The sequence below is a fragment of the Denticeps clupeoides genome, chromosome 1 (genome assembly GCF_900700375.1).
Source record: "Denticeps clupeoides chromosome 1, fDenClu1.1, whole genome shotgun sequence".
NCBI classification, from domain to species: Eukaryota; Metazoa; Chordata; class Actinopteri; order Clupeiformes; family Denticipitidae; genus Denticeps; species Denticeps clupeoides.
In genome coordinates, this window is record NC_041707.1 from 21,448,569 (window position 1) to 21,472,396 (window position 23,828).

Here is a 23,828-nt window from a genome sequence, read left to right on the forward strand (position 1 = left end):
TAACTTTTATGGTAGTAATTGATGTTTTAATGATTATAAGATGTATTTATGTGGTGGAGTTTACAATTTACACATGGTGTAGTTAGGACTCGAAGCATTCGGTTCAATGGAGACCTCAGATTCGTAACTCATGAGTCATTTAAAGGATCCGGGTGATTAACCCGGGTGAGTCATGAATCGCACAGCTCTAAGCCAGACGTCTTCCTGCTTACCTCTGCTCCGCTCCACCCCAGCCTCGTTCCCTCGCTGCTCCACACGGAGCCAGAGTTCCCCTCCCGCCGCTTTTGCGGTGCGTCCTCTGCCCCAGTCCTCAATCGGTGGCCGCTCTTCAGGACGCCCTGGATGACGCAGACTGGGACACGTTCCGAAACAGCTCCAAGAACATCAACTAATGGATGGTACCGTGCAGAAAACGATCGTCTGAACGTTTCCCAATCAGAAACCGTGGGTGAATAAAACCATCCGCGATGCTCTGAGATCTCGCACCGCTACCAACAACGCGGGGCTTGTATCCGGGGACATGGAAGTGTATGCGGTGAAGGAGGCGAAGCAGCGATACGGGAAGAAACTAGAGTCACAACTCGCACAGAGTGGCAGGGACCAAGAACAATCACGGATTAAAAACACATTCTGAACACATTCTATGCCCGCTTCAAGGCTGCAGCTAAAGATGCTAGCGATGCTAAGGCTAGCGGTGTCAACGGCTGCGGACAGGAAGACACTGCCAGCACCGAGAACGCGTTCATAATCACCGAGCATGACGTGAGGAGAGGCTTCAGGAGACTGAACACCAGGAAAGCAGCATCAGACAACGCCACCTCCCATCTCATTGACACAGCACTCACCCACCTGGACACTCAAAGGGAGAAATTATGTTAAACTGCTTTTCACTGTTCAGAATTTAACACTATAATCCCTTCCACACTCACCACCAAGCTGGTGCATCTGGGACTCAGCTCAGTAAGGATGGGTGGACATGTCTCAGCCAGCATCACTCTCAGCACTGGTGCCCCCCAGGGCTGTTTTTGAGCCCCCTGCTGTACTCTCTGTAAACCTACGACTTTGCTCCTCACCATAGAGAGCATCCTGATGGAAAACATCTCAACCTGGTTCGGAAACAGCACCATGCAGGACACGCAAGACCTACAGAGAGTTCGATCAGCTGAACGCATCATCTGTACCAAGCTCCCTGACCGCGATCAGGGAAGTCCAACACAGAGAGAATGAGGAAGAGCTTCTTCCTGCAGGCCATATGAGCTCTCAACAACCACAACACTTCATAGGACAGAACACTAATACGCATACTCCAGCACTTTCAGTCACTTCTGGACTCAATTTTTTACGGTTTACTATCACTTTCACTTTACTCATTTGCACACATTCACCCTACCTGTTATACATATTTTATATTAAAAGCATAAAAGTGTAATGTTTGCAATATTTCATATTGATTCACTGTATACTTGTAATATTTACAATACTGTGGTCTATAGCAGTGGCTAAAGCATTTCACTGCATATCATACCGTGTATGACTGTGTATGTGACAAATAAAATTTGAATTTGAGGTTCTGCCGTCACTTCTGGGGACAGCTGGGGGTGTCAGTCAGCCTGTCATCAGGGTACCATCCCCAGTCAAATGGCCTGACCAAACGAATCAACCACGAGGTGGAGATGCACTATCAAGTCAGGTATAAACCGTTTCACATGCGATCATTTCACCTGAAAAGTTAAAAGGTTTATTCTACGTTACTCTCTTGCTCAGCCCCAAATGTAAATGTGTAGCTAGATCTGTTGTGGCCCCAACAAACAGATGGGCCTTCGTGTGCGAGCTGCTGTTTGTCTTCTCCATCTCCGCTGAAGATGATAAACAGATGGCCAACTAACGCATGATATAGGCACTTTTTCTGCACGTTAGAACCGACCGGGCCTTGGTCTGACCGTGCGCCCGCAGTTCATGTGTATGTGAAACATCATCAGAATTATCGCCCTCTTCTGAACCACAGAAGACTGGGGGGTTTCCCTCTGTCTTTTTTCGCTTTTGCTCCGGATCCTTTGTCACTTCTCAAATGAAACTAGTCTGACAGAGTTGCACGAGTTATGACCTCATCACATATTCAGTTGCATTCTACTCTGCAGAAGATGTTGTGGGTAGTGGCTGAGCTGCACATGAACATGTCTTCCGCACTTCTGCACTCTTCTAACCTGATATCTTCTCAGTGGGTTCATCACCCCTTGTGTGGGGTTCATATTTTTTTGCTGTGTACAGTGTGAAGTTGTCATATAAAATGTGTTATGTGTTCTTCAGAGAAAATGTCAAGGAATTTCTGATTGAAATCTTAATCATATCATCCATCATCCAGTCCAGGGGACCCAGGAAGCTGGAGCCAATCCTAGCAATGTTTAGGAAAACATACAAATATTAAACTGTTCTGTCCTGTAAATGTGCAAAGTTGATTGTCTTGCATAATTTTTCTACATATCGTTTTAGAAACTATGGCAGACTTGGCAGAATAGAACTCTGATATCATACCTTTACATAAAGTAAACTTTACATAAGTTGAAATTTGCTGTTCAGCATCAGACACAAGTACCTGGCTTGACACGGTTAAATGGCTGCTGGAAAGGCCTTCTGGGTGGGAACATATTTCACTCATGATTCAGTGCAACGTCCAATGGTTGCTGGGAGTTCTTAGCGTACGTCTGTTTAGATTTAGGGGATATACGGGTGATTGATTGATCAATGGCTGGTGGTAGTTTGTCCAGGAAGTTCTTTGTAATTCTTCCAAGACCTGAACACTCTATATATCCCAGATCTGTTGCAATCACCCCATTTAACCGCCTCCACCCTCTTCTTCCCCTCTGTTCCCTCATATCTCTGTCTCATTGTCTCCCTCTCTTTTTGGCAGCCACCTATTTTGTAATGGGGACAAATGATTCTCCAGATGTGTGGAACAGGGACCCGGCTCAAAACCCACCGTGTCTTGCCTGATATTGCAGCTGCACTGTCAGCTCCTCATCTGCGTGCTGCACAGGCCAGGACGTGTGTGATGGTCGTTTCAGGAACAGTTGCCAAGAGTGGGAGGCAAAAGTTCACAAAAGCGCATTCCTGCCATGTTAGGTATCAGTCCTTTAGGAGCATTAATGCAGAGGAGTAAAAAAATGCTGCACTTTTAAAACCGTTTCCAAAGAACGTTGCAAGTGCTTTTTTACGACATCATTTCAATCACGCAAGAAGTTTACAAGGGGTCACATACAATTGCCTTTATTTGAGAAAAGGATCTCAAGACTTCATGCAACACATACGCAATGCTGTAAATCTTTGGTTTAAAGCCAATACACTTTATTCACCAATGTCCGTCCATCCATCTTGAAAGTCTGATCGTAAGAAAATCTTGCTTTTCTCTTTGTATATGTGTTGTGTCAGATGGGACGCTCAATTGAAAACAAGTTTTTGAAACTCTTTGTCATGTGGTCAGTGTTCCACCCCCGTCTGCTCCTGCAGGAATCCCAGTAGACTAATTCCACTGGCTTGGCTCCCTCTACTGGCATCTTGTGCCAATTGCGCACAGTACTGACAGACCGAGGTCACCAGGTCCCCAACTGTCCAGCCAGTAAGGTGAGCTCTGCTGGCCACACTGCAAAACTGGGACACAAGTTTAAAATTATTAGACTCATTTAGCACAATAAGCTCCAGTAATATTTTCATCCGGGATGAATTTTTACATAGGACATCTTTACTCTAATATCAGACATATGTTTCAGGGGAAGAATTAACAGTCCCATGAGTATATTGGTGTTGTATGTTCATGTAATTTACAACCATATGGATTACCTGTTTCAGTGACAATGACCATATCTGTGTGTTGTGTAGTGAACTACCTGGACTTGAAGGCGTGCATCTGGGAGAAGGAGCTGAAGCATGGAGGCCTGCTGCTGTGATGTTGCGGCCCAGAGCAGTAGCCCCTGCAGTTCTGTCACAGTGCTACAAGTCTTTACTAGTAACAACTTGTGCAGGTTCTGTTTCATTTCACCTGCAGGAATGAGAGAATTGTCCCCCTTCTTGTCCCTACTGAGTAGATGCTTCAAGGTGTGCTTTATGGAGCAGTCAGTCACATCTGCAATAATGTCTTCTGCATAGCAGTCAAGTGCAGAGTTCAAGACTTTCTGCTGAAGGGTGCCAGTATTTTTCACTGCCTCTCCATTACTAAAGATACCATTCATAGGTCTAATGTTCTTATGGGAACAGAGAGTTTGGTCTACTGGCTTCTCCCTTGTCCCGAGTGCAGGGTCTGGCCTTAATGGACCAGGGCCAGGATGTAAGGCATCTCTCTCTATCTCCGCAAACGTTTCAACCAGACTGTTGGTTATCAACTGTTCTGCAAAATCTCCCAGACACACAATTTTTAGCTGTGACTGAACTTTAGGAGTCTTGGCTGTTGCTCTTACCTCAACAAAATCACGTGATAGTCTAGTCTTTTCTTCAGATTTCAAAGAGTTTGGTTTTGATGTGGACTGAGCCACCCTGTTTTGTCCTGTTGTTTTAAGAGCTTGGATTTCAGCAAAGGAGTCCTCAAGGATCTGACAAGCCAATGGTTCAGCAATGAGAAGCAATCCTGGGACTAATCCATCTTTCTTTGTTTTTGGATGTGTCTGTGATAAGTGGCTTGTGGTGACCCATCTAATCACATCTGCAGAAAGTCCCTCTGCATAGTTGGATATTGTGGCCCACGTTTCTTGGCCTTCATTTTGGGGTCTTCCTTTATGATCGGCTATCTCATTTTCTTCTTGGGCTCCCAACTTCTTACATTCTGAGTATTCCAGAGACAGTGAGCGCATGAGCCTGTCTATAAACTCTGCCTTCTCCTCTGCTGTGGCACCAGAAACTTCCAGTGGGCTATGGGTAGAGTTCTCTTTAGGAGTGGGAGGGGGAGGTGATGGCAAGAACTCCTTGGCCAGCCCCCCTTTCAGCTTCCTGCAGAAGCTGGCTCGGCTCTTCATCATCTCTGGCAGCAACGGAGTGCTTGGAGGGGCATCTGGGTAGTCGAGTGAGCGGTTACTGGGAAGTCCTGCTTGAGTGAGGGAAGAGAGGCTAGTAGCAGAATCATACACCCTGGCATGTTCCTGGTGCCTAACTGAGCTGTTTTCCCAATCCATGATGTCATCATTGTGAAACACCAACCCTTTCCTATTCTGTCCCGTACTTTGAACTGGGCTATGTGCATATGACCGTTCTCTGATATGCTCATTTCTGAGCACCTCCTCAAAAGCTTTTTGAAGGACCATAGATGCCAAAAGCTCAGCTAGATCCTCTTTTTCTGAAAACCTGTGGCTTTGATTGAGTACTTGAGTACCTGTTACAGAAACACCTACGCTACAGGATGTGGGTGATTCTCTTCTGACCTCCACAGCAACGTTCTGCAGCACGTTCTCAGACAAAGCTTGTGCAAAACGATGCACTGATGTTTGATGTACCTGGCTTTGCTGTCGAGGGATTTTGTCATCTGTCATTGAATTATGTGTTCTATGGTTAGCAATGGCATGTTTGTAAGACTCCAGAGAGCTGAGCACTGATGCCTCTGTGTATTTAGGTGCAGGGCATGATTGGCTATCGAACAACACCTGAAAATGAATAGAAAGAAAAGGATGTGTTCTAGGTCATCAAACTTAGAACATTTAAATTTGGACTTGCATAGCAATGATGCCATTATGAACCTAATGTTGCAGAATATTGTAGCTAAAATATACATTCCTTACAAACTGGTTAATGAGAGATGAAGTGGACCTACCTCAGTGTAAGAAGAGGAATTAGGCCTAAAGATCAGTTCACACAGCGCAAGTTTACTGCTGAACCATTCCTTCTCGTCCATCTAGTCAGTGCACAATGAAATAAAGATCAGAAAAGAATATTACTACTAATGATACTACTAATAATGACAGCAACCAGCACCAATGAAGAAATGAAGTTCTGTGTGCTAGGTCTGATGTGCAAGGAGCAAAAACAAAAGTCACCAGATGAGCTGCAAATATTCCAGGAAGAAGATCATGTGATACATACTATGACAAAAGAAATGCGTGGGTGAGTAGATTGATAAGCAGATTGGTATGCTGTTCGCTGCATTTTAAATGAAAATGAAAGATGTGATCTGTATATTTAAGGAAACATTTTTTTGTATTTGGCTATGTCATAATGTTTTATGTCATAATCTTTACTGAGAGTTTCTTCATGAAATAGCAATATCATTGAGCAACATTACCAGTTGTCATGAAAACAGAACAAAAGTGGCCATGTGATTTTTGGCATGCAATGTCCATCATAGTATGCCTAAAAACTTTGGAAAAGACAATTGGGCCTTGATTCTGACATTCTTCAAAGTAATAAAATACCTGTGGAATTTTCTGTTAAAATGCTCTTAACATTTTTCTGTCTCTGCACAGACAAACTTCAAAAGTTGGGAATTGGGTGCTAATCACTGACCCACCCTTCCCCTCTGAGACAAGCAGTCATACCAGGAATGAGATATTTCAGAATGAGTAAGAGGTGCTTTAGAAAATTCTTTTTTTTAAAATCAAGATAGATGGAAAATTGTTTTCTAATGCATGTTCAAATTTGAATCACGTAGATACCGGAACTTAGACACCAAATTAATATTAATAAAAATGTATGATAGCAGGCATGTGTGTTGTCCATGTGTAACATACATCCTAAAACAAAAATGAGCTACATTAAGTGAAAAGGACAAGACACAATCATAAATAGAGTAGGTGACTGCCTTACCTTGGCTTTCTTGTATAGAAAAGAGCGAGACAAACACATCTATCGTGCAGTTTGTGCTGAAGAGGAAATGGGGCTCTGGTACTGCAAACTGTGATGAGATCAAAAACACTTCCTGTTCAGCAGAGCTGATGTGTGTGCATGTACATTGGTACAAGATCATGTGCACTTGTTTATGTGTACGTGTGGCATTATAATGCTATATTGTACATGGCCATAGCATTATTTCCCCTGCTCTGAAGAGCAGATGATGAAGTGATAAACACACACACACACACACATATATATATATATATATATATATATACACACACACACACACACACACACACACACACACACACACATATACAAAATACATAGACGTTTGTGTGTGTGTGTATATACACATATTTTCTTATAAATTTCAGCATATACATATATGTAAATGTTTACATGCATATCAGTATGAGGTTAGTTTCCATATTTTAAAAGTATGAGTTGACGGGCCTAACGTGACACACACACACACACAAACAGCGAGCCGCGTTTTTTCTCCCCAAAATTCCGTTAAATCCCTGTATGATTTAAACCCATCCTGTTGCGTTGTACTCTGCCGCGATATCGCGATACATGCAGCCACAACAACGTCGCCAATTGGCTGCTGGACGTTTGAAATTTCAAAAGGTTCTGCCCCTTTAAACGGTCCGCTGCCTCTTCCTTATTGGTCGACTTGGCAGCCTATCAGCGCATTGCGTGCGTGTTTTGGATTCAGTTCGGTTGCGCACGATCGTCTGCGGTTGCTGTCCGTCTGGTTGCCATTTAAACTAAAAACTGAACGCAAGAGCGTATTTCGGTGTATCGGTGTGAACTCAAGGTGGCGTTCGAAGTCGCGGCCGAGAGGACGCCGTGAGCGGTAAGTTTCTTGAAACTGTTTTCACGCAATCGTTTGCAATTCGGTGCAATTGTTCCTCCTGCAGTGGGTTCACGCGTGAACCCCACGCGTTAACCCGGTACAAGACGAACAACAGCACCGAATTGCAAACATTTGCAAGGGTTTGTAATACATTTTCACGTTATATCCACGCCATTTGTTAATTAGGCTCGATTGGTTTGTTTAGCGTTGCTAGGCAGCACCCACACGTTTCTAACTCAGCCGCCTGACATTTAATACCAGAAACAAGCAAGCAATATATATATATTTGCCTTTTTTTTTTTTTATCCGCACAGAGATTTATTTCAAATAAAGAGGTTTGAGACTGCAAACCGAGATGCCTTTTTCCAGAGGAAGGAAACCGGTGACCAGCAAAATCTCGAAACTCCAAAGCTCCAAGTCCAAAGCCTCAGAGAATCAGGTTTGTTTCATTGTTCGTGGCTCGGGCAGTGCCTGCAACTGAAATACTTGGGTTTTAAGAGAACCTTAGATCCCTGTTATTGCTTTTTCATTTTAGGATGAGGCAACTCGGGTGAAGAGGTCATCTACCCCACCCAAGGGAGCAGCCAAGAAGAGAACTGCGTTCCTTGACATTACAAATGTAAATGGACTTTCATTTGCTCTCATATCATTCAGAGACATTTGTGTTCCATACATTCTTCATGGCCGTCCGAATCATTGTCTGTTTTAACTTGATTTTTTTTTCTTCCCTTTACTTTCGCCAGGGAAGCAAGAGTCTCTTCAACAGTCTCACAAAGAAGGATGTTTTAAAGAAACCACCAGTCAAAAAAAGGTATTACAGCAGTGCGGCATTTGTGTGTTTGTGGTACATGCACCAAAATGGTGTGACTTCTCATTATGTTACTTTGTTAGTGGTAAAATGTCCCTGTCTCGGATTTTTAAGCCGTTTACATGAGAACGGACAAGACTTGTTCAATAATTGAAATGTGCTTTGATTGGTTCTTGCTTTATTTATTTTTGCCTTATTTTAAGGTCAATAACTTCTGAGGAACAAGAAAAGGAGTTGCAGAAAAGGGAACCCTTGGCTGACGAACCACGGGCAGATCCCCTTCTCAAAGACCCTCTTCCTGTAAACCTGCAACCACCTGAGGTAACATACTGACAAACCATCATAATCGGAATATGACCATTCATATCACTTTGAATATTGTGACTTGCCAATACACTGTAATGATATTGGTTACGTGTTCTATGGCTCTTTATTATGTGTGGAATGCATGTGCATTATGAAGGAATCTCAGTATTGTACACACAGATACACTATTGTTCAGTTTCTAACAATGGATTCTTGTGGGCATCTCTTGCTCTGGTCACCTTCTGCCATGATATTTGAATTATATTAGTCTATTCAAATCTATTATAGTTCAAATCTATACATTCTTTGCATATGCCCCTTTCCGCATATTTTGTAGTGTTATTATTGTAGTTTTATGTGCCTAAAAGTATAATTATCCATTGCCAGGGTTTCCTGGAAATGTAAGACTTAGGGATCTTCCTTAAACCTGCCGAAACCCTGATTGCAGTTAATATTCACTCAACCATTCTTATAACGATGTAATCTCTTTCAGATTCCTCCAGAGTTTGACATTGATTCTGAGCATGCAGGCGACTGCATCTTTAGTGCAGGTTATGCCAAAGAGATTTTTGACAACATCAGAAGCAGAGAGGTGAGGGACCTATATTGATAATAGTACCAATTTTTGTTCATTTTATGCTTGGTTTTGATTGCTGCTGTTTATTGGTGTAACATTGCTGTTCATTGGTGAATGTTGTTTTGTTGACGTCTTTCCAGGACACATTCATCCTTCATGACTACATGGCTACTCAGCCTTTCCTGAATGAAAACATGAGGGCCATTTTGGTGGACTGGTTGGTTGAGGTTCAGGTAAGAAAACGCAAGTTGTCTTTAAGTGTAAACTATCTTTTGGTTTATTGCACCTTGGATAGTTAGATGCCTTGTAATGTTTCATAGCTTGAAAATAAAATAGCTTGGAACAGTATTGCAGAATATGCAGGTATGTAGTGTTCAACACTCTCTTTTTAAATTGTTCTTAAAACCATCGGTAATTAGTGATTAGCATGGTCTACTTTATTCTCATATTAAAGGTGAGATAAGATTCTTGCTAATATGATGCTGAGCCACACTTAACCCGGTGTTGCTCCTTTTGATATAAAACACAGTTAGTCAATAGGTTATCATAAATTAATTTTATAATGATTATCTTATTTCAGTAATTTAATACAAATAAAAAAAAAGACACAATTTCAATCAGAATTTCAGTAAGACTTCACATTTTCTCATGTTTTAAGGAATTTTCCCTTTTTAATGCTTTATTTAATTTAAATTAATTTCTCTCTTCTCGTTATGCCTGACTCCAGGAGAATTATGAACTCAACCATGAAACACTTTATCTGGCTGTGAAGTTGATGGACCACTACCTGTCTAGAATGGGAACCAACAAAGAGTCCCTCCAGCTGGTCGGCTGCGCAGCCATGCTCATCGCTTCAAAATTTGAGGTGAGGATCACTGCTTTATTCAAGATCAATGCAATTAAATTTTGTACTGTGTAGCAACCTCAAAATATCCACTAAATGAAAAATTACTTGGAGAGCAAAACTAAGTATTCTTAAATCACGTCTTTGTATACCTCTGTGTGCCTGTTTCTGGCTTTGCATTATTAATTCAAACTTGCATTCTTCAGTGAGATGGACTGGTAAGAAATCATGAAAACTACTCACCATCCAATGACAAATAAGAGAACTGTTGCCGAGAGCTCCAACATCTCAAAATCTGATTAAAAGGTTCTCATTCAGTGAGGAACTGAACATTATCTTAATAGTCTGATTTTTAATAGTCTGATTTTAGATGCTTTGATGACTGCAAACTTTATTACCTTTGTCATGATGACCGGTTCCCAATTGAAATAAAGACTTTCGATTTGGAATGCCAGCAGCCACAAGTTGTAGATTTCTCAAACAATAAATATATCCAGAGAGTGAGCGCTGGCCTTGTTTTGAGCCGTAAATATTTGATTCCTCCACCCGTGGTGCAGGTGCACAGTTCAAAGGAGCTGTAGGGGTGTACCAGTATGCACTTCAATTTTGAGGTATTGCTTCCTTATGCTTTTGGTACTGTGATAAGAATGGCAAAACAGAAAAAAAACTGGCAAACACAACACATCTGGACAACATAAAAAAAGTTTATTGCTTCAGCCCCCTAACTGGTTTGAATCAGTTAATTATATATTAATTTTCATGATCTGTGTTTATCCTGATCGCAATAAGCACCAATTTGCTGCACTACACATCCTGAGCTGAATGGTTTTGCCCCCACTAAGTGCTGTTACATGTGAAATTACACTGGTAACATAATAACAGCTCAACAGCCTGCAGTGCTTGGGAGGCGGGCAGTCATGGTCTTTAGAAACCTCTTCTAGAGACCACCCCACTCATCACTGTTTGAGCTCAGTTTTAGACTGTTAAACCCCTGACAATCACTCTATTGTAAATAATAACTAGTTAATTACTCTTCTTAGGGTGTAATTCTGCACATTTTCATGGGAGCATCACAGGCCCTCCTTAGATCCCCAGACTAATTAACACAATCACTTTGTGTGTCAGTGGAATTTGTGAGATTATTTTACATTAATACTAGTTCTGCAGCAGGTCTGTGGTCCTGTGGTGGCTAGAAATGGTGATAGGTGTACGATTCTCATGCATTTCCCACCCCTCCCCTAAAAAACGTACCCCCCCTCACTTATTGGCTGCTCTCCTGCTTATTATTATTTAAAGCTGCAGACACTGAAGCAGCGCGTCAGGGGGAAAATCACATCGTTTGAATGGCTAAAAGTGGCTGTAATTCTTCACAAAGGTTGAAATTCGGAAAGAGACTTCAGATTTAGTATTAGGGGACCACTAAAACCTATATAAAGCAAACCCTTTAGGTTGTATCATTTGAACAGTTTGCATTAGTGACCACTCACTGTTTAACTAATGTTTAATATTAGTATTTTAAAATTTTTTTGCTGTTAACCAAAATGTTTGTCCATTTGCTTACCCATCATCCTCCTCCTCTTCCCACAGGAGCGAATTCCGCCCTCTATTGATGATTTCCTGTATATCTGCGATGACGCCTACAAGCGTTCACAGCTCATTACGATGGAAGCCAGCATCCTAAACGTGCTGAACTTTGACATTAATATCCCTGTGCCCTACCATTTCCTTCGCAGATATGCAAAGGTTCGTTTCTGGCTGCACTATATTGGGGTTTTGTTATTTTAGGCCGCGCTAAGAATTTGTTTCTACATTTACATTTATATTTACAGCATTTATCAGACACCCTTATCCAGAGCAATCAGTAGTTACAGGACAGTCCCCCCTGGAGCAACTTAGGGTTAAGTGCTCAGGGACACAATGGTAGTAAGTGGGATTCGAACCTGGGTGTGTTACCCACTAGGCTACAACCACCCATACAACTACCCCATAGCAGAGTGGATTTTATTACTGAGCAATGCTGGAATAATTATTTATTTTGAAAATATATTAACTCATTATTGATTGATATAAGATTGCTACACAGGGTTCTTGGTCATTAAAAACCTGGAAAAGTCATGGATTTTTGAAAAGAGAATTTCAGGTCTTGAGAAGTTTTGGAAATCTGAAAGTCATTGAAATGACATTCAAACACATTTATTATTGTATTAGTGCATGAGATGCATTTGGAGCTGTACATTTTAACATGTCAGTTATAGGGGTGGCTCACTGTCAAAATTATTATACCAGTCTAGACATAAGTGTGACTCAATTTTTGGACTAAAAAACAGGCCCCAAAGACTGACTTATACAGTACATTGTTGTGTACAGGTCTTGTTTTAATACATTGCAGTGATGAAATCCTGGCTTGTAAGTGTGTGTAGTCTGCAAAGCACTGTCTATAAAAGTAGCCTGAGTGTCCAGAAGTGCATGCTTACAACTGAATTCTTTTCTCTGTGAACAGTGTGTTGGTGCTAACATGGAGACTCTGACACTGGCCCGCTATTTCTGCGAGCTGAGCCTGCAGGATATGGTGTTTTTACCAGTAAGAGGATCTCTACTGGCCTCCGCCTGTCTGCTGATTGCCCTGGTGACCAAAGACCTAGGCGGATGGGTAAGGTCCTTGACTCAAAAAATGTTAAAAAAACCTTAAACCGGGAATGTTATGTCCAAAACATAAATGCATAACTGGTTCTTTCTGCTGCAATCCAGACACCCATCCTGCAGTTCCATTCCAGTTATGCTGTGGGAGACCTGGCTCCTGTGGTGCGGAAGCTTCACCACATGCTGTCCAAACCTTCTCACAGCAAGCTTGAGGCAATAAAGAGCAAGTATTCCCACAGGTGGGTCCACCCATTCCTAGAGCAAAGGAATCCAACTAAAATAGCTGTTTACATGCTTCTTTTTAATATCTTGCCCTTTCTCCTTGCAGTGTGTTCTTCGAGGTTGCAAAGACCCCCAATGTGGATCTTGAGAAACTGGAGCAGTTTTTGTAATACTGATCAAAACTTTGTTTGAGTCCAGTTGTGTGTAAAAAATGTTTATACTGTATATAGTTCATAGAGCCTTTTTTATCCTCATTATGCTCTGAATAAAAAAAAAAAAATAAAATCAAATAAAAATGTACTCAATTACTCAAATTGTCTCTGACCCCTTTTTGGTAATTGAGCATTATGTTATTAAATAGCAGTGTTTTGTAATGACATTTTCTTGCCACTGATTCGGCTCTTAAATGTGTGTGTGTGTGTGAGAGAGAGAGAGAGAAGTATGTCTTATTTATGTTTCTTTTGTGTCCTTGGGTGTTTAGTCCAAAATAAGACAAAGGCTATTTGTAAATGGATTTATTCTTTAAATGCAGATTTCATGCTTGTTAAGTCTGGGGAATTTTTAAGTCCTATTTTGATGTCACTGTAACCATCACTGGGCTGATGGTTAAATGTCTCTATAGGAAGTATAAATTGTGCAGACTGCTTTTCTCTGGGATTTTGTATCCAGATGTTTGGTATGCAGTGTGCAGCGGTTCCTGTCTATTTGTAATATTTAAACAGTTTACACTTTATTTACTTAAGATATTATTATTATTAGATATTATTATTATTAAGTTTTATGTGACCTGGATGGTGCTACTGTAGCCGTTTCTCTCTCTTTCACCGGTAGATGGTGCTGTGTTGCTAAATACCTGAACTAAAACCCCATCATTCTAACTGCTGCATATCACTGGCTTGCTGAAAGCCTGGACCACTGACTATGAAGAGGTGGAGCATTTTTTAAGTGAGCATTGTTTTGGTTGTTATTAAGTATTGCTGATAAATTTCCGGTATCACAATCTACACAACAAATGAACTCCATTCAGCATCAAGTCAAATGTTTATAGGTACGTGCATTATTTCAATTGTATTGTTCTCTGCAGAACAATACAATTCTCTCCCCGTTTCCTAAGTGGATCAGCTGCCATCATGCTGGTTGATTCTGGACAGTCTTGACGTGTTGGTCCAGCCAGTATTCCATGATCCCTGAAATATCACTCGCAAATTTTTGGAATTTAAGTGAGTTCAACATGTACGAAAACTAAGATGAATTCAGCCTTTGATACCTTGACCCACAATAAATATGATCACACTCGGTGTATCTTTCACAGGTGATTGAGAGGTTCATAAAAAGCACATTGTGAGTTTGTGGACTGCACATAGATTACACTCCTTCTAAGTGACTGTCATGCTGTCTGCTGAGGATGGATTGGAAATAATCTGGGCTGAAGTGACTACTCTAGACATGTCGTAGGTTTCGCCATAAATACTGATCTTGGATCCACTGCAATGATTATTATGCAGCGATATAAAAAAATCTACAAACATACAGTAAGGATATTAACTGGATATTTTAATACCAAAAATACCCAAATATAAAATGATGTCACTACATCATTGGATGCTCTGGTTTTCTATTACTGATGGATGTTGTTCCATTATTAACTGGTTGCTGAATTTGTTGATCAATAGCTGTAACTACCAATAACCACCCATCATCTCGCCTCTACTTTGTTTTAATTTACTAAAAGTTAATATCCACACTGACAAACATATAATTCAAAACCATTATATCTGACTGCTCATTTCTAATTAGCCTTCTCCCACACGGCAAATTGCTGCACTGCTCTCTGACTGGTGCCTGGTCTCATCTCCGAGTTGAGCAGTGTATTTCCAACACAGTGAGGGAGGATTAATCACTCGCATTGATTGTTTTGTCACGTTGGCCTCCTCTGCCCAGGTTTTTTAAATGGGGCTCATGTGTTTAGTGGCAACAAATGCCAGAATGAACATCTTGTCTGATTGTGCACGAGGAACAAACTAAAAACAGACTAAACGACTGGTGCTTCATTGTGACACGGAGCAACGATCACAAACACCGCTGGGGATTCATAACTCACTGGAAAATGATGATTGTTCTGGGCCGCATCCACCAAATGGAACCCTCTAACTGAAGATCCCACAGAAATATCATTGAATCTCTTTAAACCACTGGAGTCTATAACTAAATGATATAGCTCTAAAATGGATATTACTGGAGCAGATACTAATAAAGCTCATTGATAGTCTGTGTTTAATAGGTTTACTGGTGGCCTGGTGCCCCTTGGAACGTTGGAATGGTGAGATGAAGTCTTTCCCATTTCCTTTTGTAGTTTGAAGACACGTCTACGTTCCAGTTGTAAACAGATGTGCTCTCTCCTGAGACAAGGATTGGATTTTGGGTGATTGTTCCATCTGATTACAGGTCTTTGGGACTCCAGCTCCATGTCCTCTAATCCTTGTAATTACTGTCCCACCCATGTGGTGATAACTACATGTCCACTGTACAGCACGACTGCAAGATGAAATCAGAGAAAATAATATGGGATACATGTGTGATTGTGTGGCTTTGAACTTGAATACCCAGTTAGACTGACTGAAATGTGCATCCTTAGTACATATTTCACATTTATTCAATTTATTTAATCAATTTAATGCTTATTTATTATGATGTACAAGTGCTACCCTGATGAAAATAATCATCCCACATCATCATTGTCCATAACACGACTAACATATAACCAGGGCTCCATTTCTGCAATCAAAGGCATGTTGTACCAACTAAAAGTGTGTCTCAAGTCAGCGCCACATTATTAATTTATATTGAAATGTTGGAAATGTGCGAGTGCATGATGTCTCTGTTGGCAGGTGCATTACGTGTTGGAAATGATACTGCTACCTCAGGTCAGGCTGTGGAGGCTTTTTGTGTGAATATTAATTTACATGAAACAATTAAAAGATACATGACCAGTATCCTTTAAATTTACATTAATTACACTCACACATGCTAAAAATGAGGTGGAACAGTGATTCTCATGGGTGGGGACTCGTCGGCAAGGTGGCCACATACAAAATTCACTCACACACCCATACCTACAGACAATTTTTAGTCAGCTATTCACCCAGTGTACATGCCTTCGTATGCAGGAGAAAAGCTGCATCAACATGGGGAGAGCATGCAAACTCCACACACATTAAGCCGATGACGACCCTGAAGGTGTGTGGTCACATGGCTGACCCCTGCTAACAATCATATCCTCTGTCTTAAATGATCAAGGCAATTTAATAATCCGCTTTTTGTGGAATACCCGCCAACTTAGACCGGCACGTTGTGTCCTGAACGTTGTTCCTGCTGCTGTGGGCTGGTTCAACTATGATGCACTTTCTGCAGGGAGCACGACGACATGTTTCATAATGAAGAGCTCCTGTAGTTTCAGACGTGAGAGAATACAGTAAGAAAGGAATCAGATGTTCAGAGCAGTGGGGGGGTGGTGGTGGTACTGCTGCCTTGACACAAAGAGAACAGAGTTTGAGTTGTAAATCCTCTCAGCATGGAGTTAGTTCGGCTTGCATGTGTTCATATGAGTCTCCTCTTGGTGTTCAGGCTATTTCACACATTTCAAAGGCCTTCAGTATAGGCGACCTGTGGTGGGCTTTAGGGATCCAGTAGAGTGAAATTCATGGGGCTGAACATTTCCGTCCACCCTGAAGACCACATCTGCAATTACATATTTGACTTCTAACTTCACAATGGCTTATGGCTTTATTGCCATGATTAATGTCATGTTTTCGTGAGACAAATTCAGTCACAGAAGGCCTGGATTTAGGTACAGTATTACTTATTATTGTTACCGAGAGATTTTGACTGAGAGCAGCTGTGGTTGAGAATTTTACATGTAAGAAGTAAACCTGAGGAGTATTTGTAGCAACAAATCACAGATATTATTTTGTGTTTCGTTATCAGAATTCAAGTCAGTTCAGTTGTCCTACTTGAAAGTCCCAGGACGAAAAGCACATAAAGGTCTGCCTTACTGGTTTCAGGTCTCTGGGATTAGATTTCACCTTCCATTTTTTCTTGCCAAGATTAGTCAGTCATTCTAAAACATGACTTATCTTTCATGATGGGCACCATCAAATTAGCCAAAGGTTCTTCTTTTGAATGATCTTGAAGCATCTTTTTTTTTCCCCCAACCACACTTAAAGCTTTTGGTGGCCCGTTCCTTATTTTCTTAGAAAAACAAAAGATTCTGCACACAAATTTCTCCTGTAGGAATGATGTTTTATTTGAATGGTTGGTACTTTAAAAAAACCAAAGCAACAACATTCTGTGCCTTTTTATGTTATGCCCATAACCCATAATTAACAGAGCTGGGACAACCTTTTCCCACACTGCACTAGTGTGAAGTCTGTTTCCTCTGCTGTCAAAATAGCAAAATCGACTTGGACATGCCCATAAGTGCTTTTTCTGCTTTCTGCTATGTGCCAGATTGCCGGAAAAGGGCCCATCAAGTTTCACCCTGACCTGCCATCGTTGTTGTACTTACATGTCATTGGGGATTGAGGTCAAGAAATTGGCAAGAAATTGCCAGTGCAAGTTGTCAGACAAGTGGAAAGAAATTCTAACAAGATGGAGTTTTCCTGACTTATTTCTTTTCTCATCAGACACTATAAGAAAAAATTATTCCGCAGCCTCACAGAAGAGTAAGTGCTATTGTGTTGGCAATACAAGGTTAAATGCAAAACAAATGCTTCAATAACTTTGGCTTATTGTGCAACATAAAATAAAACCTGAGTGTTGTGTTTTGTAATAATGACAGTGTGAGATCATGAAGTTTCACCATGTCTGTTATGTTAATTAAATATGCATATTAATCATTGCATTTCACATGGAATGTGACAATGACCACACTGCTGACATGGCACCTGATCATGGAGTCCTGATCAATCCAAGATAGGACTCAATAAGAACAGGCAGTCCGTGTGGCTGCATTAATGTGGAATTTGACTTTGCTTACCATTGTGTTCATTTCTGTTACCTTCGTTCTGGCCCACATCCCAGTATTGTTTGTAGTTCTAATAAAATCCCTTTTGTCCTCCTACGACCCCAAGTCGTGACATGGAAGGGCCAGATGGTTTGACTTCCCCTGGTAAGTGGACCAAATAAACAGTCATCACCTTCCAGTTTAGGTCTAATATGTTGTGCAGATTTTTAAAAACAGAACAATGCTGTGTAACAAAGTCAACACATTTATATGAATGTATGAATATTTATGATTTGGCAACATATTACCATCAGAGATATGACAATGGGCACAGTGCCCCCAGTGCAGAAAACCAGTGCAGTTTCTAACTCTGACCTTTTCAAATGGGGTGAAAGCCTTCCTCGAATCATGCTCTCCGTTGGGGTATCATTAGTGCATTTTAAAAAATCTGCCTGGATGTTTTGAGACAAAGGGTTCAAAAAGAGGTGAATGATGTGACTGGCCTCTGAACTCTTGTGTCCTGCCAACAACCTGTCAAACCATAAAAAGCATTTACAAATGTGTTTTCGTATATCAGCCACAACCCTGAATCCACTGAAACCACACATGAAGGGACTGGCATGGATGGGACGTACAAGCTGTAGTCAGACGTTTACATACACTCATGAATTCTTTCACAATGACAATCACTTCACTTTTACATTATTTGCTATGATAAAGTTTTCTGGATCTGATTCAACCCAATATTTGTAAGGTTGTATTTGAGCATTTGAGCCTGTATGCATAAATCTGATCCTGTGTAGATTTTTGAAAATCCCAAATGCTTATGTTTCAAAATGATTTAAAATGTGTGCTGAACATTCATTCCACCCCAGAAAACAATCAAAGTTTAAAGAAATCACTGAAAGCCAATATTTACCATGACATTCATGACCATGATTATGTAAGTATGAGTATGTAAACTCATGAACAGCATTATGAAGTTCCTGCAAAGATGTAAAGGAAGAGGAAGTGGGAAAAGGTAAGGATCTGAATCAGAATTTTAACAAGATGAGACAACTCAACAACAGGGTTCTAGTTGTGTAATAATTACTTAATCAAAGTATTCCAGGAAAGAAAAACTGGTGAAAACTTTCTGATGTGTATGGTGAGGACAGCTTGTCTGGTCTAAATTCACAGAAGAGGAACTGTAGTAGAAACAGCACAAAGAAGAAGTCGTGGTCATAATAGAAAGATGCAGTGTCCCAAATATAAAGTTGTTTTCTGTAAATGATTATAATTATTATTAATTTTAGAATTAATAGTAGTTGTAGTCATGCTAGTAGCAGAATGTGTGTGTTCTTGCAGCACTTTCCCCTGCCAGTAGATGTTACAATGGTCATGTTGGCAGCCTTTTCTGTATAATGTTGGTTGTGTTGTGAAGAGTGTCAGTCAAATATGGTGTGAATATGACAGACCCTTGAATGTTCTTTGGAAGATACAGAGGCATGAATATGTGGATGGAATGAACATGACGGTTTCCCCCATTTTCCTCAAGGCAAGGCCATGGATCAGGTCCCTAGAGGCAGTGCATATATATGTGTTCTGCTTTATGTTATAGATGGATCACTAAAGAGATCATCCTCTCCCCACAGTTAGTTGTTTTTTTTGTTTATGACCTGCCGGTATAATAAGCACTGGTTTGTTATTAGAATCCCAGAGGTTGAATTGTGTATACTGTATATAGAAAACACAAAAATACAGTGTTCTCATTTTACAGTAACAATACATTTTTGTAAATGACAGTCAACTGTAAGTTTGCTGAATTGACATTTGGATACAAATATTTTTTAAATATTCAGTGAAATCAGTCTATTTAGTTTTCTGTATTGAGGGACTGAACATATTGTCTTTTGATAATGTCACTTTCACCCTTTTTGCAAATAGGAAAGACATGTTATGGTAGGACAGTGGTATGGTCAGCTTAGGAAATTGAATGTCACTGAAAAATTTCCAACTATACAGCATGGCACAATGGTGGAAACTTTAATTTTGTTCATTTGAATTAGTCATTGGACTTGATGACCAGTGATGATGATTTGAGGACACTGATCTGTGTGGTCATATAAATTCAAATGCTATATTTGTCAGTGTAGCCCATGGATAAATTTACAGTACATGCCACAAAAAATGTATGGACTATCCACCATTTATACATGAATGAGTTTGGAATGTTCCAAGACCCATTTCCCTACATTCTATAAAAGTGCAGTGTGGACACAGCTGGCAAGGAGCTGGCCAACTGAGACCATATGCTACAACATAAGCTTTACATTTCAAACCATGCTGTTACATAAACACACCACACACCACATCTCTTATTTGCTCCATCAGAGACCACTTATTTGCTCCATCAGTCAAGACAAAGGATGTTTTGAGATTCCTAAAACCATAATCATTCATTAATTAATAAAAGATTCTAAAAAGATAAAGATTTTAGTTTCCTTAGTAAGACTTATAATGGAGAGAACCCTTCACCCTTAAGGACTGGTGGGCAACCATGAAAGGCTCATGGGGAGCAGTGTGTGGGGATGGTACCTTGCTCAAGGGAACCTCAGTGGCACCTTGGTGGTTCAGGATTTCAACTCATAACCCATTGGTTACAAGACAACTGTCTTAGCGCTAGCCCAACACTGCCCCATGTCAATGTCAACCTAGAGCAGTATTTTCAAACTGCCATAAAATGTAAAAATGAGTTAGTTGTCACATGTGACACATGACAGCACAGCACCCAGTGCACACAGTGAAGTGTGTCCACTGTATTTCACAAATCCCTGAGCACCTGGGGACTCCATGAAAGGCACCTGGAGAGCAGTGTGTTGGGATGGTACTTTGCTCAGTAGCACCTGGGTGGTTCGGGATTTAAACCAGCAACCTTACCTGCTAGGCAAACCACTGCCCCAGAAACTTAGTACCATTTTTTGGTGTGTAATTACATCTGTCAATCAGGACATGATCATTAATTTTTTTTACAAAAAATAAAATGGGAGGAGACAGATCTCTTGACAGTTTTCATGCATGCTACTTACGTATTCTGCATGATTTAAATCCATGCACAAAGATCATGTTTTGCCAATCTTGATACGACAGGGTAGGGAGAATGGATGCTTTCAGTGGACAGGGGATTTACTTAGAGCAATTCACATAATACAGGACAGGGTACATGGACAAACAATGACCTGATGCCCCCCAGAGTCAGAACTTTCTTTTTAAATTTAATTATTTATGTAAGTCCTGAGGACACCTTTGACCCTACACTAGTAAACCCAATTCAAAGCCTGGTTTGAAAATAATGTCCCTAATGTCATTTTTATAGAATGTCAAAACTGACATTAACTGGCATGAAAGTTGTATAAACGGTGATTGCAAATGTGAAATCGGCCACTTACGATCGCTTTGGCTGTAAATGTGTGACTTGTGGGAAAACAGTCACCCACTGTGTCAACAAATGTTGAGAATGTGACAATGTGTTGCTGAGTCACAGACCCTGACAGGGAGACTGCATTTCAGATGCCTCCTTCCTGCGAAACTCACCTTGCGAAGCACCGATCCCCATAGAGCAGATGCCAGATCTTTCCTCTGGCTCCAGACAAAATTGAAATTCTGCTGTTTGCTGACATCTTGACTGACTGTGAAAATGTCTTCATTCCATAGTTCTAGAAAGCCCTTTTCTGCTTATGATCTTCAAATATGGCCCAAATGGTACTAGTTGTAGAGGGCAGGATGAAGACAAGGGTAATAAAGATCAAAGATATCATTACAGAAATGTTAGTCTTCTGAAAGACTTGTCTTAAATCTAACATGAAAAGAAAAACAATAGGGAGCTGTACCTGGCAAGAGACAAGAGGAGTGTTTTTGCAGTCCAGCCTTCTTTGCACTGCTTGACAATTCTTGATCCTGTGAGGCCGTCATAGGATGAAAAACTGTTTGATGTTTTACTTTTTGGTTCAAGAACCAAAGAACAAAGAAAATGATGATGTGAAGAAGGTTTTTGGTGCATTTGCGCTTAACTGGAAACCAATTGAATATTAATAATTTGTAACTCAGGCCACAGGCAATTAGAATGACATACATGCACGCACACACACATACACACACACAGTGTTTCACTAACCTTATTTCCAAGAAACATTTGGCCATACTTTTGTTACACAAAAATAGGTTAGTGATGATTTTTTTTTCTGACAATTTGTTGTCACTCAGTGTTTTAAAGCAATTGTCTGTTTTGCTGGCCTGGTTGCGATGGCACAGTATATGTGGACAAGCTAGAAAGCAAATGAGTCTGTTTTGGGAAAGATTTGTAGTAAGCGGAACCTGATCAGAAGAATGGGCTAAAATTGATCTAAGCTGATGTGCAGGACTAATCAACAGCTAATGAAAACTATTGGTAATTTATTTAAATGGTTTCTTTGTTCATGTTACTACTGCCAGGTAGATTGAGTGTATTATTTCTGTGTATATGTACATATGTTAAGACCACTGATGTGCTGTGGGATGGGAAAATGCTGGAAAGATTCTGTTCAAGGTGCTTTTGAAAGTAATTATTGCATTCATATTGAGTTAAAACTGTTTTGTACTATATGAAAATGGTTGTTCGATGGGTTGAAAGTACAGGTATGTGGGTTGATTCTGTAAAGGGGATAGCAGATATTTAACGAATAATATGAGATGAACCTGTGAGAGGACTGAAAACGTAATGTAATTCAGGAAGTGAGTATATGTAAATTATTTGTAAAGTTGAGTAAAATTAATTTTTCTTGAGATAAAGAAATGCCTATGATTCCTGCCTCTGTTTTCTCTGTTAAATACAGAAACAAATACACTTTTTAAATCTGTCACAGTCACATACAGAACCACAGTGTAATTGTTAACTTTTATTCAACTTAATTTTTAAGTTGAGTAGAAAGCAATGGTTTCTATTGTGGTGTACAAAATTCAGTGCATGTATGCAGAAAGCTTCTCTTCTTCTCTCATACCAAAATCATGTTTTTTTATTGTATGAGCAACCTAGACTTTTTATTCCTGAGTCGTTGCTAAAAATCATTTTAATTCTGATCAATAAATGTGCATCTAAAGAATATAAACAAAGGACTTTGGGCATTAGAAACTCAAAACAGTCCGGCTCGCTCTAAGGGATCGCTTGTGAATAGCTCTCACCCGTACAGACAAGCAAAAATAGTTACACTGCCTTTCAGCCTCAGAGGACATTTTCTGGCAGCAGCATTGGTGAGCTGGTTGGAGTGACATTTTCAGTATGAGACACTCTGGGTTTGTTTCAATTTTTGGGACTCTTCTGAGTGTCCTGGCCACCGGGCCACCAGAGAGGACAGTTGTGCTGAACCGGAAGGACGCCGCAGCCAGGACAATAGCCAGCATAAAACAGCAGAGAGACGAGAGGCCACAGGTTCAAACTCATTCATCGACTAACCCTCATGCTTGTTGTAAGCCATTCATGCTCTGACCCTGCCTCAAGCTGACTACGATTCCTGTGCCATCTCTGATACTGCATACACCCCCGAGACCAACCGAGCCCATTGACCACCATTACAGCCAGTATCACTACACAGAGGTCGGTACAGTGTTTTCTCTCGCGACTGCTTCCTCCCTTCCTGCCACAGAGAGGAGTCAGAACTACTGCGCCCCGCTCAGCATGTCCACAACTCAAGCATATACAACCTGAACCTCCAAAGCCAGCCACTAGTGAACCCCACATCCTTGATT

General features: G+C 40.6%; 2 protein-coding genes across 5 annotated transcripts; one reads left to right on the plus strand and one right to left on the minus strand.

The window, feature by feature from the left end:
* Positions 1-3,310: 3,310 nt before the first annotated feature.
* On the minus strand, positions 3,311-6,884 carry LOC114790560 (uncharacterized). 2 transcript variants are annotated; one of them, XM_028980730.1, is made up of 5 exons: positions 6,778-6,849; positions 6,012-6,056; positions 5,789-5,869; positions 3,882-5,621; positions 3,311-3,645 (listed from the first exon to the last, which is right to left on the minus strand). In XM_028980730.1, the coding sequence occupies exons 1-5, from the start codon at positions 6,814-6,816 to the stop codon at positions 3,475-3,477; spliced, it is 2,076 nt and encodes a 691-aa protein (XP_028836563.1). In that variant the 5' UTR covers positions 6,817-6,849; the 3' UTR covers positions 3,311-3,474. The 2 variants fall into 2 exon arrangements, with proteins under 2 accessions (XP_028836563.1, XP_028836572.1); XM_028980739.1 differs by lacking the exon at positions 6,012-6,056 and having other exon boundaries at positions 3,315-3,645; positions 6,778-6,884.
* LOC114790568 (G2/mitotic-specific cyclin-B3-like) lies at positions 6,023-13,236 on the plus strand. Of its 3 annotated transcripts, XM_028980755.1 has the most exons (13): positions 6,023-6,078; positions 6,438-6,540; positions 7,984-8,108; positions 8,205-8,288; positions 8,413-8,480; positions 8,681-8,798; positions 9,277-9,375; positions 9,501-9,593; positions 10,088-10,225; positions 11,792-11,947; positions 12,705-12,854; positions 12,953-13,083; positions 13,173-13,236. In XM_028980755.1, the coding sequence occupies exons 3-13, from the start codon at positions 8,025-8,027 to the stop codon at positions 13,234-13,236; spliced, it is 1,185 nt and encodes a 394-aa protein (XP_028836588.1). In that variant the 5' UTR covers positions 6,023-6,078; positions 6,438-6,540; positions 7,984-8,024. The 3 variants fall into 3 exon arrangements, with proteins under 3 accessions (XP_028836588.1, XP_028836596.1, XP_028836579.1); XM_028980763.1 differs by lacking the exon at positions 6,023-6,078 and having other exon boundaries at positions 6,395-6,540; XM_028980746.1 differs by lacking the exons at positions 6,023-6,078; positions 6,438-6,540 and adding an exon at positions 7,522-7,669.
* Positions 13,237-23,828: the final 10,592 nt, after the last annotated feature.